At 36.7% G+C, this 12,130-nt stretch overlaps 2 protein-coding genes across 2 annotated transcripts; both read left to right on the top strand.

The window, feature by feature from the left end:
- The first annotated feature begins 3,973 nt into the window (after positions 1-3,973).
- LOC118752454 lies at positions 3,974-6,603 on the top strand. Its single transcript, XM_036487370.1, has 3 exons — positions 3,974-4,619; positions 4,856-5,644; positions 5,742-6,603. The coding sequence occupies exons 1-3, from the start codon at positions 4,079-4,081 to the stop codon at positions 6,503-6,505; spliced, it is 2,094 nt and encodes a 697-aa protein (XP_036343263.1). The 5' UTR covers positions 3,974-4,078; the 3' UTR covers positions 6,506-6,603.
- A 79-nt stretch (positions 6,604-6,682) lies between these two features.
- LOC118752453 lies at positions 6,683-11,117 on the top strand (the record flags this gene model as incomplete). Its single annotated transcript, XM_036487369.1, has 3 exons — positions 6,683-8,080; positions 9,612-10,388; positions 10,450-11,117. Coding segments are annotated over exons 1-3 (2,040 nt in total), but the record flags the coding sequence as incomplete, so codon positions are not given.
- Positions 11,118-12,130: the final 1,013 nt, after the last annotated feature.

Genomic DNA, 12,130 nt, shown 5'->3' with positions numbered 1-12,130 from the left:
CATGTGTAGTTTTTTATTTTTGTTTTTGGTTTTTATTAATTGCGAAAAAAAAACATCTGTCAAGTGAAGAATAAAAGTAAGTAAAAGTAGTTTTGTGCTCCTCTGATGTAATGCAGAGATGGAGTATATGGTCCTGCTCTAGGACATCGCAATGTTATTTTTATATAAATTGTGGTTAATTTTGGAGTACTCCTTGGCTCTTCGGGAGTACTCTTTACATGCATGCATGGAGTAGTCGCGATTTTTGCAGGGTATATTCCCAATCGCAAACGTGTACATATGTATGGGCGAGTGTGTGTTAAAAGAAGCACTCGTTGGGCTGCAACTCCAAACTTCGATGAAACGAGAAGGCGACAGGAAAAGGGAGTGCATGGCGCGCGTGTTTGGGAAGCTGAGGCAGAATGAGACAAGCCGTCATCGATTGGCCACTTCTCCCGCTCGCTTAGCGAACAATTTTGCATGTGAAAGCAACAACAAAGTTAGCTAGGAAGGATGGAAGATAGCGAGTTTGGTTGTACCTCATTGAGGGCTAGTTTTTCAGTGGAAGTTGAACTCTGCTTGTTGTTTAAACTAGGTTTTAACCCAGCATGCAGTTTTTCAGTCAAATTTAAACCTAGTTTAAACGCCCAATTTGGCTGGGTTAATTAGAGTTTAAACTATCACCTGCTAAGTTGTATATATGTAGTCAGCTGCCAATCTTATAATTGAAAATATGTATACATACATAGTACAAGCTATATGCATGTATGTAAGCTGCCTTTACACGGGTCTATTTCTGTGGACTGAAAAATAAACCAGCCAAAGCATTTACATTTTGGTAGAACGACAAAAATCGACCCGTGTAAAGGCAGCTATAGGCAAAATTAAGAAGCATTTTTGTTATTTTGAAATTTTCCTTTTTATTTAAAGCGCTTTACGTACCTATGTAATTACTTTTGTGTTTAACAGTAAATGTTAGGAAGTGTTTGCTTTATATGCAATGACAAAAAATAAAAAATAATGGAATTAGTTCACTGAAACAAAAATTCAATCAATATTAAGAAAAAGCGTGTTATCTAGTGGATTGTTTATTTGCAACATGAGTACATAATACGTTATACCGTTACCACATGACAACATACAATTAGGGCCGAATGCAATATAGAGTTTTTTGTTTGAAGCAGTTGATGTGTTATAACATCCGTTTTTTTGTAATGGATTTTTTATGCGGTTTTCACATATGTATTTAAATTTTAAAAATAATTAGTTAGAATATGTTCACATTGGCCTTCCCATTCCACGGCCCATACCGCCAGCCATGGGTGCCTCCCCTGCTTTGGGGCTCTTGATTGTCTCATCGACGGACAGTATCATGCAAGCAGCCTCGGCAGCAGCGGTTAAAGCGTTTATCTTTATGATCGATGGCTCCCAGACGCATTGCTCATAGTTATCAGCAATGTGCTCCTTGGTTATGTCAACGCCGTACCATTGCCCACCTAGAATATAATAAAATAAAAACAATAATTAATTGTCTGCGCTTTTTGGTCATTTATGCATCTCTATGTAATTATGCACACGTACATACATATATAACTTAAAATATGTAAAATATGTTATGTAAATAAATAGTGAAATTGACCTCCCCACGCGTTGACAGCCCCATTGCATGGAATAAAGACTATAATTTATGTACATACACCTGATATTTCAGTATCTATACTCCCTAGGAAAGGTGCATTGTTTCAATTGCTGGTATATAGAAACGCGATGAATACAAGAAGTATGCAGCATGCGACGTTTACTATAGCTAAATACATCTATCATTATGGTAACAAAAACGCCAGCCACAGTACTTTTTCAGTGTCTTATGTTGAATTTCCGCTAGGTATTAAATGAACACATTTTTTAAGTCAATGTTGGGCATTAAAAATACCCGTGCCATTACGTTTATAAAAAAGGATCAGTCCAGCGCCTTCGTCTTGACCTGCGAGCTGTGTCGGAGCCACATCATGTCATCAGATTATATTTCTATTTAATTTATTAATTGAATTCAAATGTTGAGTGACTGCTGCTGATGGATGGGCGAACAGAAGAAAGTCTATATAGTATATACATACATTAGGTTTCCCATCGAAAATGCTTTTTTTGAAAATTTAAAAACCCTACCCCCTAATTTGATTCGTTTTTATGAGAAATATTATTGCCTATTTTTATAGATTTTTTAAAGGCCATTTAGAGGACGCGGCCTGTCGATTTAGGTCAGAAAATACGATTTTCTAGATTCATGAGTTTTTGAATGACTATTTTTGCTTGAATTTCAAAGAATCTTTTAAATTTGGACCATCGATAATTTACACAATTTGAAAATATGTAGTACTAACGTACAAAAAAAAAAAACGATTTTCGATGGGCACCCTAATATATACATACATCTCCATGTACTCTACAAATCCGTATGTACTATTTCAATTTAAAGATATAAAAAAATTTAAAGGTTATGTTATCGGGATAATTTATGTCGCTATCAATAAATTTTTGCAATAAGCTTATCAACCGTTATGTTAAATTATAAATTATATATTGAAAATAAGGTTGGCCTACTTTTTTCCAAAAGTATAACCCATCAACTTCCTCCAGAACGGGCCTTTTTGACCCACTGTTTGAAAAATGGCTTATAAATTGTTAAAATTTCCACTAATATATTAGCGCCAAATTTTTCTAAGGAGAACAGAATGTAATGCGAAATAATAGTATTTTTTACCAAAAAGGGGGACTTTAACTCTGTGTAGAAAATATTGCGATGCGTGGGAGCAAAACCTTCCTGGGGTTTGACCACCACTCAAGAATACTAATGTAATTTTCACACCACCACCTAGTTCTTGTATACATCTGTGGGACCCCAGAATAAAGTAACTTACGAATGTAAAAATTAGCAAAAAAAGTGTTTGCTTTTTATTAAAATTCTATTTAAAATATTTAAAAAAAATACACAGCAAAATCAACTAGTCTTTGTTTTATCTTCAATAATTGAGGAGTTAGATGCAATAAGGGCGCTTCTGTTAAAACTGCTTTGTGAGATATTGGCGTTAAAGTTTTTGATGTGTTATAACTTTCTTGTTGATGTAGTACATAAGAAAGTAGTATTGTTGTAGTATTGAAAAAAATTTCTACTGCGGAAAAATCGTCAGATTACCAGTATTCGACCCTAATTTAACTGTAATAATTAATAGCTTTCGATCGAAAAACGTGTTACCCATGTTTTTTATGAGTTACGCTTTTTTTTTAAATGTTCAGGGGCCGGATTATGCAAAAATCTCCTTTTAAAAATGTAATTTTCATTTCGTAAAACGAGTTGTATTTTTTTATTAGAACACTTGTGTAAAGGTCAGATAAATTTTAAAGCCTATCTCCCTTAGAATATTAATTTTCTATTGAAATGAAAATTTACATTTCATAAAAATGAGTTTTGAAAAATTACATCAACGCCAGTTAGCAGGTCCAAACACATTCCATAAATCGTAAACGCATGAGCCATTTTTACTAGAACCGCATCGGTTTATCATTGGTGGATTTCCTACAGGGGTTGCTTACTACTTGCTGCTTTTGAATTCAAAATTTAAATAGTAGAAGCAAGATGAATTGAGTAGAAGAAGCAAGGCACATTAATATGCTTTGAGTAGAAGTAGGTATGTATATTAAAAAAACGCATCGTACGACAGAGATATCTATATGAACGCAATAAAACTTAGGTATTCTTTTCTAAAGTACGAACGATGCAGAAAACACTTGTTGACTAACTAGAAAGAGATAAACAGAAAATAAATAATTTTTTGCTCCTCAACACACAATCATTCTATCCCCCTTTGGTCACATGATTTGCCAAGGTGAATATAAATAATTTTCTGCTCCTCTACACACAATCATTCTATCCCTTTTTTGTCATGTACTATGCCAAGTTAGGCTATCTATTTCGCTGATGTGAAGAGCTAATACATTTACTTTGCAATTTTTGCTGATCAACTACCAACTCAATCGCAGTGGTTCGGTAAACTAAATAACAAAAGTATTGATTTTTATTTTTTACATACAACTGAACGCTATGTCAGGGCCTTTTAAAAGAAAACTGACAATCCCAACGAGTTCCAAGGCAATTAAAATAACGCTGGAAAGGGACGCGCCACCATTAGTAATAGCTAGGGGCACTGCAGCGGCTACCGTGGTGCATACACCAACAAACTTGGAAACCATGGTACCAGCTGCCAATATAAACCAGACAAAATACAACGTCGCTGGCTACACGGTTGGCGCATACGCGACTGCGGTTACTACTACACCATCAACATCGGCAGCAGCGACAACGTCCGCTGGTCCAGTACGGCTGCCGCGGTCGAAAATCAAACGAGTTGCGCTTTATAGTGGTAGTGCTACAAAAAACGATGAGGGGACAGCGCCAAGCCCGACAGTGCCCCCTCCTAATATAGCAAAGGTAGTGGCAGCGTCAGCTGCAGAAGTGACGTCGAAAGCAGCGACAGATGACAACGATAGCGATAACGATGAATTGCATATGCAGAAGAGCGACTCGGACGAAGATGGGTATTCGAATATCGATTTTTTCGATGACAATTACCAACTTATTGAATGTAAGTTGAATAGTTTTTATTTTATTTTTTTGAAAATTCCTTTTCATATCAAATATTCAAACAGTATGCGTTGGTATCTAAGAGCAAAGCTGCATTTTCCCTTATTTAAATAGCCAGAATTTGGCACAGCGTAAATATTTGATATGACATGGAATCTTTGTCATCTAAAATCGCCCCTAACACACTTATTGATCTTATTACGGATACTCCTTTTGATTATATTTGCATATAACCAGCCGATGAATCCGTAGATGAATTCGATCCAGTTTGGGGCCATGCTTTAATGCAGCCCAGCAAAGTTTTTAATTTTAATGGAAAATGTCAAGAAAGCCTTACAGACGACTCCATATTTGAAAATCCGATTTCTTATTTTGATATGGTGCTTGGGCCGAGGAGAGAGTTCTTCACAAAGTTGGCGAATAGTTGTAGCACTCGTGCTGCAAAAACAATCGCAAACAATTCGGGTTTTCATAGCTTCACAGCGAAAAAATTGCAAATATTTATTGGAATTTGCTTGCAAATGAGTTCATTCAGATTATTTGAGATAGAACAATACTGGAGCGAGACCGATCACTTTGGCTTTGACGGGTTCGGCGATAAAATGAGTTTGGAACATTTCAGAATGATATTGGATGTATTAAATTTTGATATGTTTAAGAAGTCCTACAGTTCGGCTCGTAACCCGAAGAGTGGTAAATTAGCAAACATTCTTACTGACATTAAGCCTCTATTGGACTACTTCAACAAGAACATGGAATCGGTTTACTCCTGTGATCGCCGGTTAATTTTAGGCGAACCTCTAATATACTGGAAAGGCAAATTCAACTGGTTGAACGAAGTGCGGGACAAGTTTCGTTGCAACGCAGTCACTCTACACTTTTTGACTGAACCATCTGGAATGCTTTTAAAAATAGTGCCCGATTTAGAGGAGTCAGAACGAAAACAGTTCACTCGTAATTCGAAATCACTTGCTCTTCAGCGGTCAGCAATTGTAATGGATCTACTAAAGTCAAAATTGGGAAAAGGTAATAAAATTAGAACAATTAATTGCACTGTGTATACATATGTATTTTCTTAGTGTACAGTTAATTAATTGCTTTATGTGCACCGTTTTTCTGACAGGTCACTTTGTTTATGCTTCTAAATACTACAGCAGCTATGCACTTGCCTCGGCTTTGGCTAAACGACAGACTTATTGCACAGGATTTTTGGATTGCAACCGTTATGGCAATAGCAAGGAGCTAATACTAACAAGGCTAGACAAAGGAAGTGCAGTTGCCAGATATGCTGGCGACGTATTGATGGCAAAATATCGACATCGCGAAAACAGTTTTTATTTTTATAGCACCAATTGTGCGGACATTTTTGCAAATGGGGAAAAATCTGAGGAATCATCTCTTGTGGATGTAGTAAGAGAGCTGGAGACGCTTTTGTGCCCACCATTGAATATCCGGTTAAAAATGCAGAATTGTCAATTGTTATTTCCTTGCAACGAAATGAAGTGGGACAAACGATTGATGATCTACGTGATAAATTTGATTGTGTTAAACGCTTATATACTCTACATGAATCAAATGAGTTCCAGAAACATTCAATCTCCTATGCGATACGAGAAATTTCGAGAAGAAGTTATAAAGTCATTACTGAATACAAATTTGAAAAGCGATCATATTATTCTGATTTTACCACCCATCGATGGCAAGGTTGCGAAAAAGAGATGCCAGATTTGTCGCAAAGGTGGTCTAACGACATATTCAAAGTATTCTTGTAAAATGTGTCCGGGAATGCCGGGATTGTGCGAAACGCCCTGCTTTAAGATTTGGCATGATCAACTCAAGAAATCGACGACGGCAACCAAGCTTCGTGGAGCAACCCAAGTAATTTAAGTACATTATGAAAATTACGAATATCGATAGTTTAGTATAGAAAGACCTCATGTAATATTTTTGTTTCTTTACAGTTTAGTTAAAAGAAAAAACTTACAAAAAACCTAATTTTTAGCCATTTGAATGTTGAACTTTATTATACTAAAATTGAATGGGCTACAAATGTGCATAGTCAAAATATTTCTAAGAAATTTAATTAAAAAGCTCGAGATTTTTACGAAAGATTGTTGACTTTTTTTTTAATATTGCCCAAAGTTTAAAACTGGGATTTACATCGTTTTTGTTAAGGAATGAACTACTTATAAAAAATTTCTAAACTAAATAAAAAGAAAAACTTGTCTATATTTGGTGCGCCTTTAATTTTTTCGACCACTGTATCTACATACAAATGTATGTGTTTTTATGTATAAACCAAAATCAAGATGCAGTTGTATTAAACTACACATGCAATAGCAATTTATGCCCTGTATGCAGCTCACGCCATTTTATATGGAGTTTTTGCTTTTCTTGAGAGCTGCATGCAGGCTTTTAAGAGGTAAGATACAAATCCACACAAAACAGTCTACCAAAACATGCACTGCTCTTCCATATTATCTCTTTCTACCACATTTAATTTATACATATGTATATGCCAAAAGGAGACAGTCAGAGGGGCACAACAGCCAACAAGTTTATTTAGGTACGGCAGTAAAACAGCAGCAGGTAGTCAAATGGCCTATCCATGAGTACTGTCGCGGGAAAGAGAAATTCTCAAGCGCACAGCATTGTCCTTCTCAACGTAGAGAATAAAAGAGAAAAATGCAAAAACTTACCAACCGCAAATAATTTAAAACATACATCTATTTCGTTTCGCAATCTTTTAGTGTGGAAAATATAGCAAGCCGGGGTGATATTATTTGCGAGCTATATAACATTTTTATTCACACAAAAAAAAAAGTTGGTTAAGGCAAATAAAGAAAATACAAAATAATTTAAAAGTAATGATACGCACAAGAAAACGTCATGCCTCAGCAACAACGCAACAGCTAGAAGGCGCTGCAAACAAAAGCCGAACGACGCAACCGGCCGCTGCGCCATCGGTAGCGCCGTCTGTCTCTCAGTTATCGACAAATGAAAGGAACATGGCAACAGCGGAAGGCGAAGAGGAGGAGTGCATCATTGACGATATTAAACTCGATGTTTATAAAATACAACAACAGTGGTTGAGCTCAGCGGCAGAAATTGCGCCAACGCCGACTTCGGCGTCTACGTCGGCTACTGTAGCTAATGCCAAAAAAACCATGATTGCCCAGCGGCCGGCAGAGAATTCAGAAGGCGTATGTTTGTTGGGTATCGATAAACATGATGGTGGTGGGATATCCGCTTCGCTGCGAGACGACTGTAGTCAAAATATCGAAAAAATAAAGTCAAATAACGGTGATGGTGCACAATCGATGAGGTTAAAGTTGAAACCAGCGAGTGTGATAAACTCAGAATTCAATTTTGATGCCGACGAATTAGATATGCAGGAAACCGATTCGGATGAAGAAGGGTGCCCGGATGTTAATTTTGAGGAAGAATTTGAGTTAATAGAATGTAAGTAAAATATGATTGCAATTAATTGCCCATCTATGTATAATATGTAGTGTATGCATGCATAAGTATGTATGCCCTATAAACATTCGGACTCATTTTAGAGTCAGAAAAGTCTTAGAATTCTGAGTTCTAACCCTCATTATGAGCTCAAAAAAAAAAAGAGTCGGAAAAGAGCGTACCTCCCTTATACGATTTTTCCTCGGCACCCTGAATTACTTTGTTTGCTTCCCTAATTGTGATCGTGAAGTACCCCATTCCAACAAACACAATCTTAAATTCCATTTGACAGTTTTCGGTCTCTATGTTTTATTTTTTCTTCGCTATAAAATTTATAAACTGCCGTAATAAATTGGTGATGTACACATGTACGTATAAACTTTACTTTTAGTACTCAAATTACCACCAAATTCGGTAATTCGGTATCAAGATTTTGTTTGGCGAATTACGTAATTCGAGGGGTAATTGGAGTGCGAATTACGAATGAGAGCGAACTACGTGATTGGGGTGGCGTGCGAAAGCCGTATTTTAGAAGGGCACGCAGACCAATATTTATTTATTTTAGTCGAAGTTAGGAGTCATATTAGAGTCTGATATATAACGCTTTTCTAAGTGTTAAAATTAAATATTCTTTATAACTATGATTATTAATATAGAGTCCGAATTGAGTGAGCCCGGTTGACTTGCCTCAGAATCATATTTATAGCGAAAGAAAGCCTCATTTTAGACTTATAAATTGTGAGCACTCAGAAATTATTTAAAGGGTATGTGGTATTCTGGGTTTTGGTATAACATGGAACATCCAAAGGTTAATCAAGTCAATCCAAAAACTCAAAATTGGTAAATTTGCACATTCATGCTTCTGGCATAAGGGGCACCTATTTAATATTTCTAGATTTTGTCACCAGGTTTTGGGAAATCGAGATTGAAGTTTGGAACGCAAAGCGCGACGATAGATTTTCTCCAAAGGCTCTGGGAATGTTACTAGTTGACGAAATTCTTAATTATTTAATTTTTATTATTTATTGTTAATTACACTGGTTTACAGCAAATATGTTCTATGGATGCCACTATCCAATTTCTATGTAAATGTATACATTTGTCAACAATTGTAGAGCCACTGTGTATGACATGCGACAAAATTAGATACAAATTTCTACTAAATATCTAAACACCTTATGAACTCCCTAAATGTTTCATTCTGCTTCTAATAGAAACAAATAGCAAACAGATCTACCTACAGAAGAGAGATGCTGATAATCGCAGGGCAAATAAGTGAAGTTTTTAGTCGGTTTTATAGACTTGAGAAGGCAGTATGTTCTACCATTTTAAAGTTATGTTTCGTCATCCATAATCTCAAGGTAGGCAATAGAAAATTAAAATTACAAAATAAAAACGTATCAGGAACATTTTTTCCACCAATTTAAAAATATAGCTCCACCTTCTACTACCTTCTTCAGCAGATATTTTAATCAGATTTAAAAGTCATAATGCAAAAAATTTGTTTATTGTTTTGCACAATTTTATTCGACAGGCGAAGGAGACATGGATATGTACGCTCCAGATTGGTCAAACAATCTGGATGGCCAACGAAAGGTGTTTATAAACGAAAACTACAAAGGAATTCTCGAAGGCGCTCCAAAATCTAGCTTTTCAACGTACTATTTTTACAAATTGTTGGGTGGTGATGGATTTTTCAAAAGTTGGTCTAAATGTTGCAATAAACGTGCCACAGAAGCCTTTCATAGCACACCCCACTTCGAGGAGTTTACTTCAAAAGAAATGAGCATTTTCTACGGCATCTGCCTGCAAATGGGCTCATCACAGCTTACGACATTAGCGGAATATTGGGAATGTGAGGCACATCATGGTTTCGGGGGTTACTCTAGAAAATTGAGTTTGGACCGCTTTTTGCAAATATTAAAATTTTTAAGTTTCGAGAGTTTGCTGCCTGAAGAGAAGAGCACTAAAACGGATGATCAAAGTGAGGAAAAATTTGTTGATTTGAAGCCTCTTTTGAAATTCTTCAATGAACGCATGGAATCTGTGTACAACTGCGGCCGAAGAATAGTCTTGAATGAGCCAATTATGTATTGGAAAGGCAGGCTACATTGGGCGAATGATATGAGTCAGAAGTTTCGCAGCAATGCGGTTATGCTGCATCTCTTAACTGAACAATCCGGTTTAGTACTCAAAATATTGGTCGATTTAGAAAATCCACAAAGGAAAACGCACGCCCATAATTCAAAATCGTTTCTTGTTCAACGTCTGTCTATTGCGATGGAGCTGCTCAGCGAGAAATTACATAAAGGTAATAGTGAATTTTCTTGTTCTGTTTCATTTATGAATAAATCTCATTTAAACCCGCTTAGGACATACTGTTTTCGCTTCCAAATATTATGGCAGCTATGCACTTTGCCTGGAGCTGGGAAAGCTGGGTACCTATTCCTCGGGACTTTTGGAAATACAACGTTTCGGTAATAGCAAAGAATTGGCTCTGAAGAATCTGAAACAATATCAGTCTGAAATTAGATATGCGGACTTCATAATGATGGGAAAAAGCCGGCGGCAAGAAAAAAATATTTATTTTTATAGTTCAGACTGTCTTGTCACGAAATACATTCAAACGCGTCGAGGGCTGAAAATAGTCAAAGAGATCGACTGGCAGTTGAAAACAGCACCGGAAATACGCGCGTACTTGTTAGATTACCAGTTGGCTTTAGAACGTACTGAAATGAAGTGGGATAAACGGTTGATGATCTTTGTCATGCACCTGGTTTTATTCAATGCCTATCTCTTCTTCACTACGCACGCGCAAAGTGGCACTCGTTCGAGATCTTATCAAACGTTTCGACAAGAAATAATCACATCTTTATTGAATCCAAGATTTGATTTGGACAGCGCTGATGACAATGATCTCGAGCTGAGCATGTCAGAAAGTAAACTACGAAAAGGTTTCCCAGATAAGTCTCGTGCGCCACAATCCCTGAAGTTAACGGAGCACCTACCTATAGATGTACCTAATTTTAATGGACAGCGGGTCAGGAAGCGTTGTCGGATCTGCGACAAAGGCGGTCTTAAGACCTTTTCAAAGACTTGCTGTGGAAAATGCCCGGGGATGCCAGGACTCTGTGTAACACCGTGCTTTAAGATGTGGCATGGTCAGATGCAAAGCACAAGCGGCCAAAATTGAATGTAATGGAAGTAGTTATTGCTTAGTGGTAGAGTCCGAAAAATGATATGTTATAGCGTTTTCTTTTCTCGAAATATTTTTGCATTTATTCTGCCCTGCGCCGGGGCTGTAAAGTTTTCGTGTTCTTTTCTCTGAATCTTCACATGCATATTGGGTGCTCTTTCTGTTGCCATATAAGAAGGTGACATTTTTTTCGAGAAGAGAAAGCGTCATTAAAAATTGAGTATTCGGAACCTAATATTCTACTGTTTAAATAAATGTCCTTTGAACATATTGAAAGACAGCTTCACAAGCAAATTTTATACTTTAAATAGATAGATAATTAATAGAGGTATGCACTGCGACCAATAGGTCTATTGTGCCCTCAACCATTTACAGTACCTCATCTAATCCAGAGAGCCCACAAATTTGAGGAGATCCACAGGGATTAGCGATTGTATTGCTTCGTCACATGGCCAGTAATGGCCCAGGTACCTCTCCCGTCTTCTCGCGACCGCCTCGCATTCGCTAAGCAGGTGCACAGGAGTCTCCTCAGTCACGTCGCAGAAACGACATAGGTCGTTTGACCAGATCCCTAGCTTGTGTAGGTGGCTTTAAATAAAAAACTCGGTGTTTTTTCAAGTTGATCTACAATATATAAATTTTTATAAAGTAATAAACATTTTTTTATAACATAACAACATGGTGTCTTGTATTGTCTATGTAAAACGGTGTATCATCTTTGCCTCAAATATTTATTGGAATTTATACTCATGGGGTTCAAGCAGAAGTTGATATTCACATACATATGTACATTAAGATGCCTCAGGAAAAAAAATTGTTCCTTCGTCAAGCGAATCAAGAAATTTTTAATTTTTATG

The sequence above is a fragment of the Rhagoletis pomonella genome, unplaced genomic scaffold, assembly GCF_013731165.1.
Source record: "Rhagoletis pomonella isolate Grant_MI unplaced genomic scaffold, Rhpom_1.0 Rhpom_scaffold_01516, whole genome shotgun sequence".
Taxonomy (NCBI): domain Eukaryota; kingdom Metazoa; phylum Arthropoda; class Insecta; order Diptera; family Tephritidae; genus Rhagoletis; species Rhagoletis pomonella.
The sequence above is the reverse complement of the archived record's forward strand: the minus strand, read 5'-3'. Positions and strand labels throughout refer to the sequence as shown.

Excerpts from the sequence above, each read along its gene's own strand:
- LOC118752454 (XM_036487370.1), top strand. The coding sequence starts at position 4,079 with ATGTCAGGGCCTTTTAAAAGAAAACTGACAATCCCAACGAGTTCCAAG. Across the intron at positions 4,620-4,855 it reads CAATTACCAACTTATTGAAT|CCGATGAATCCGTAGATGAA; the intron begins GTAAGTTGAATA and ends GCATATAACCAG. Across the intron at positions 5,645-5,741 it reads AAAGTCAAAATTGGGAAAAG|GTCACTTTGTTTATGCTTCT; the intron begins GTAATAAAATTA and ends TTTTTCTGACAG.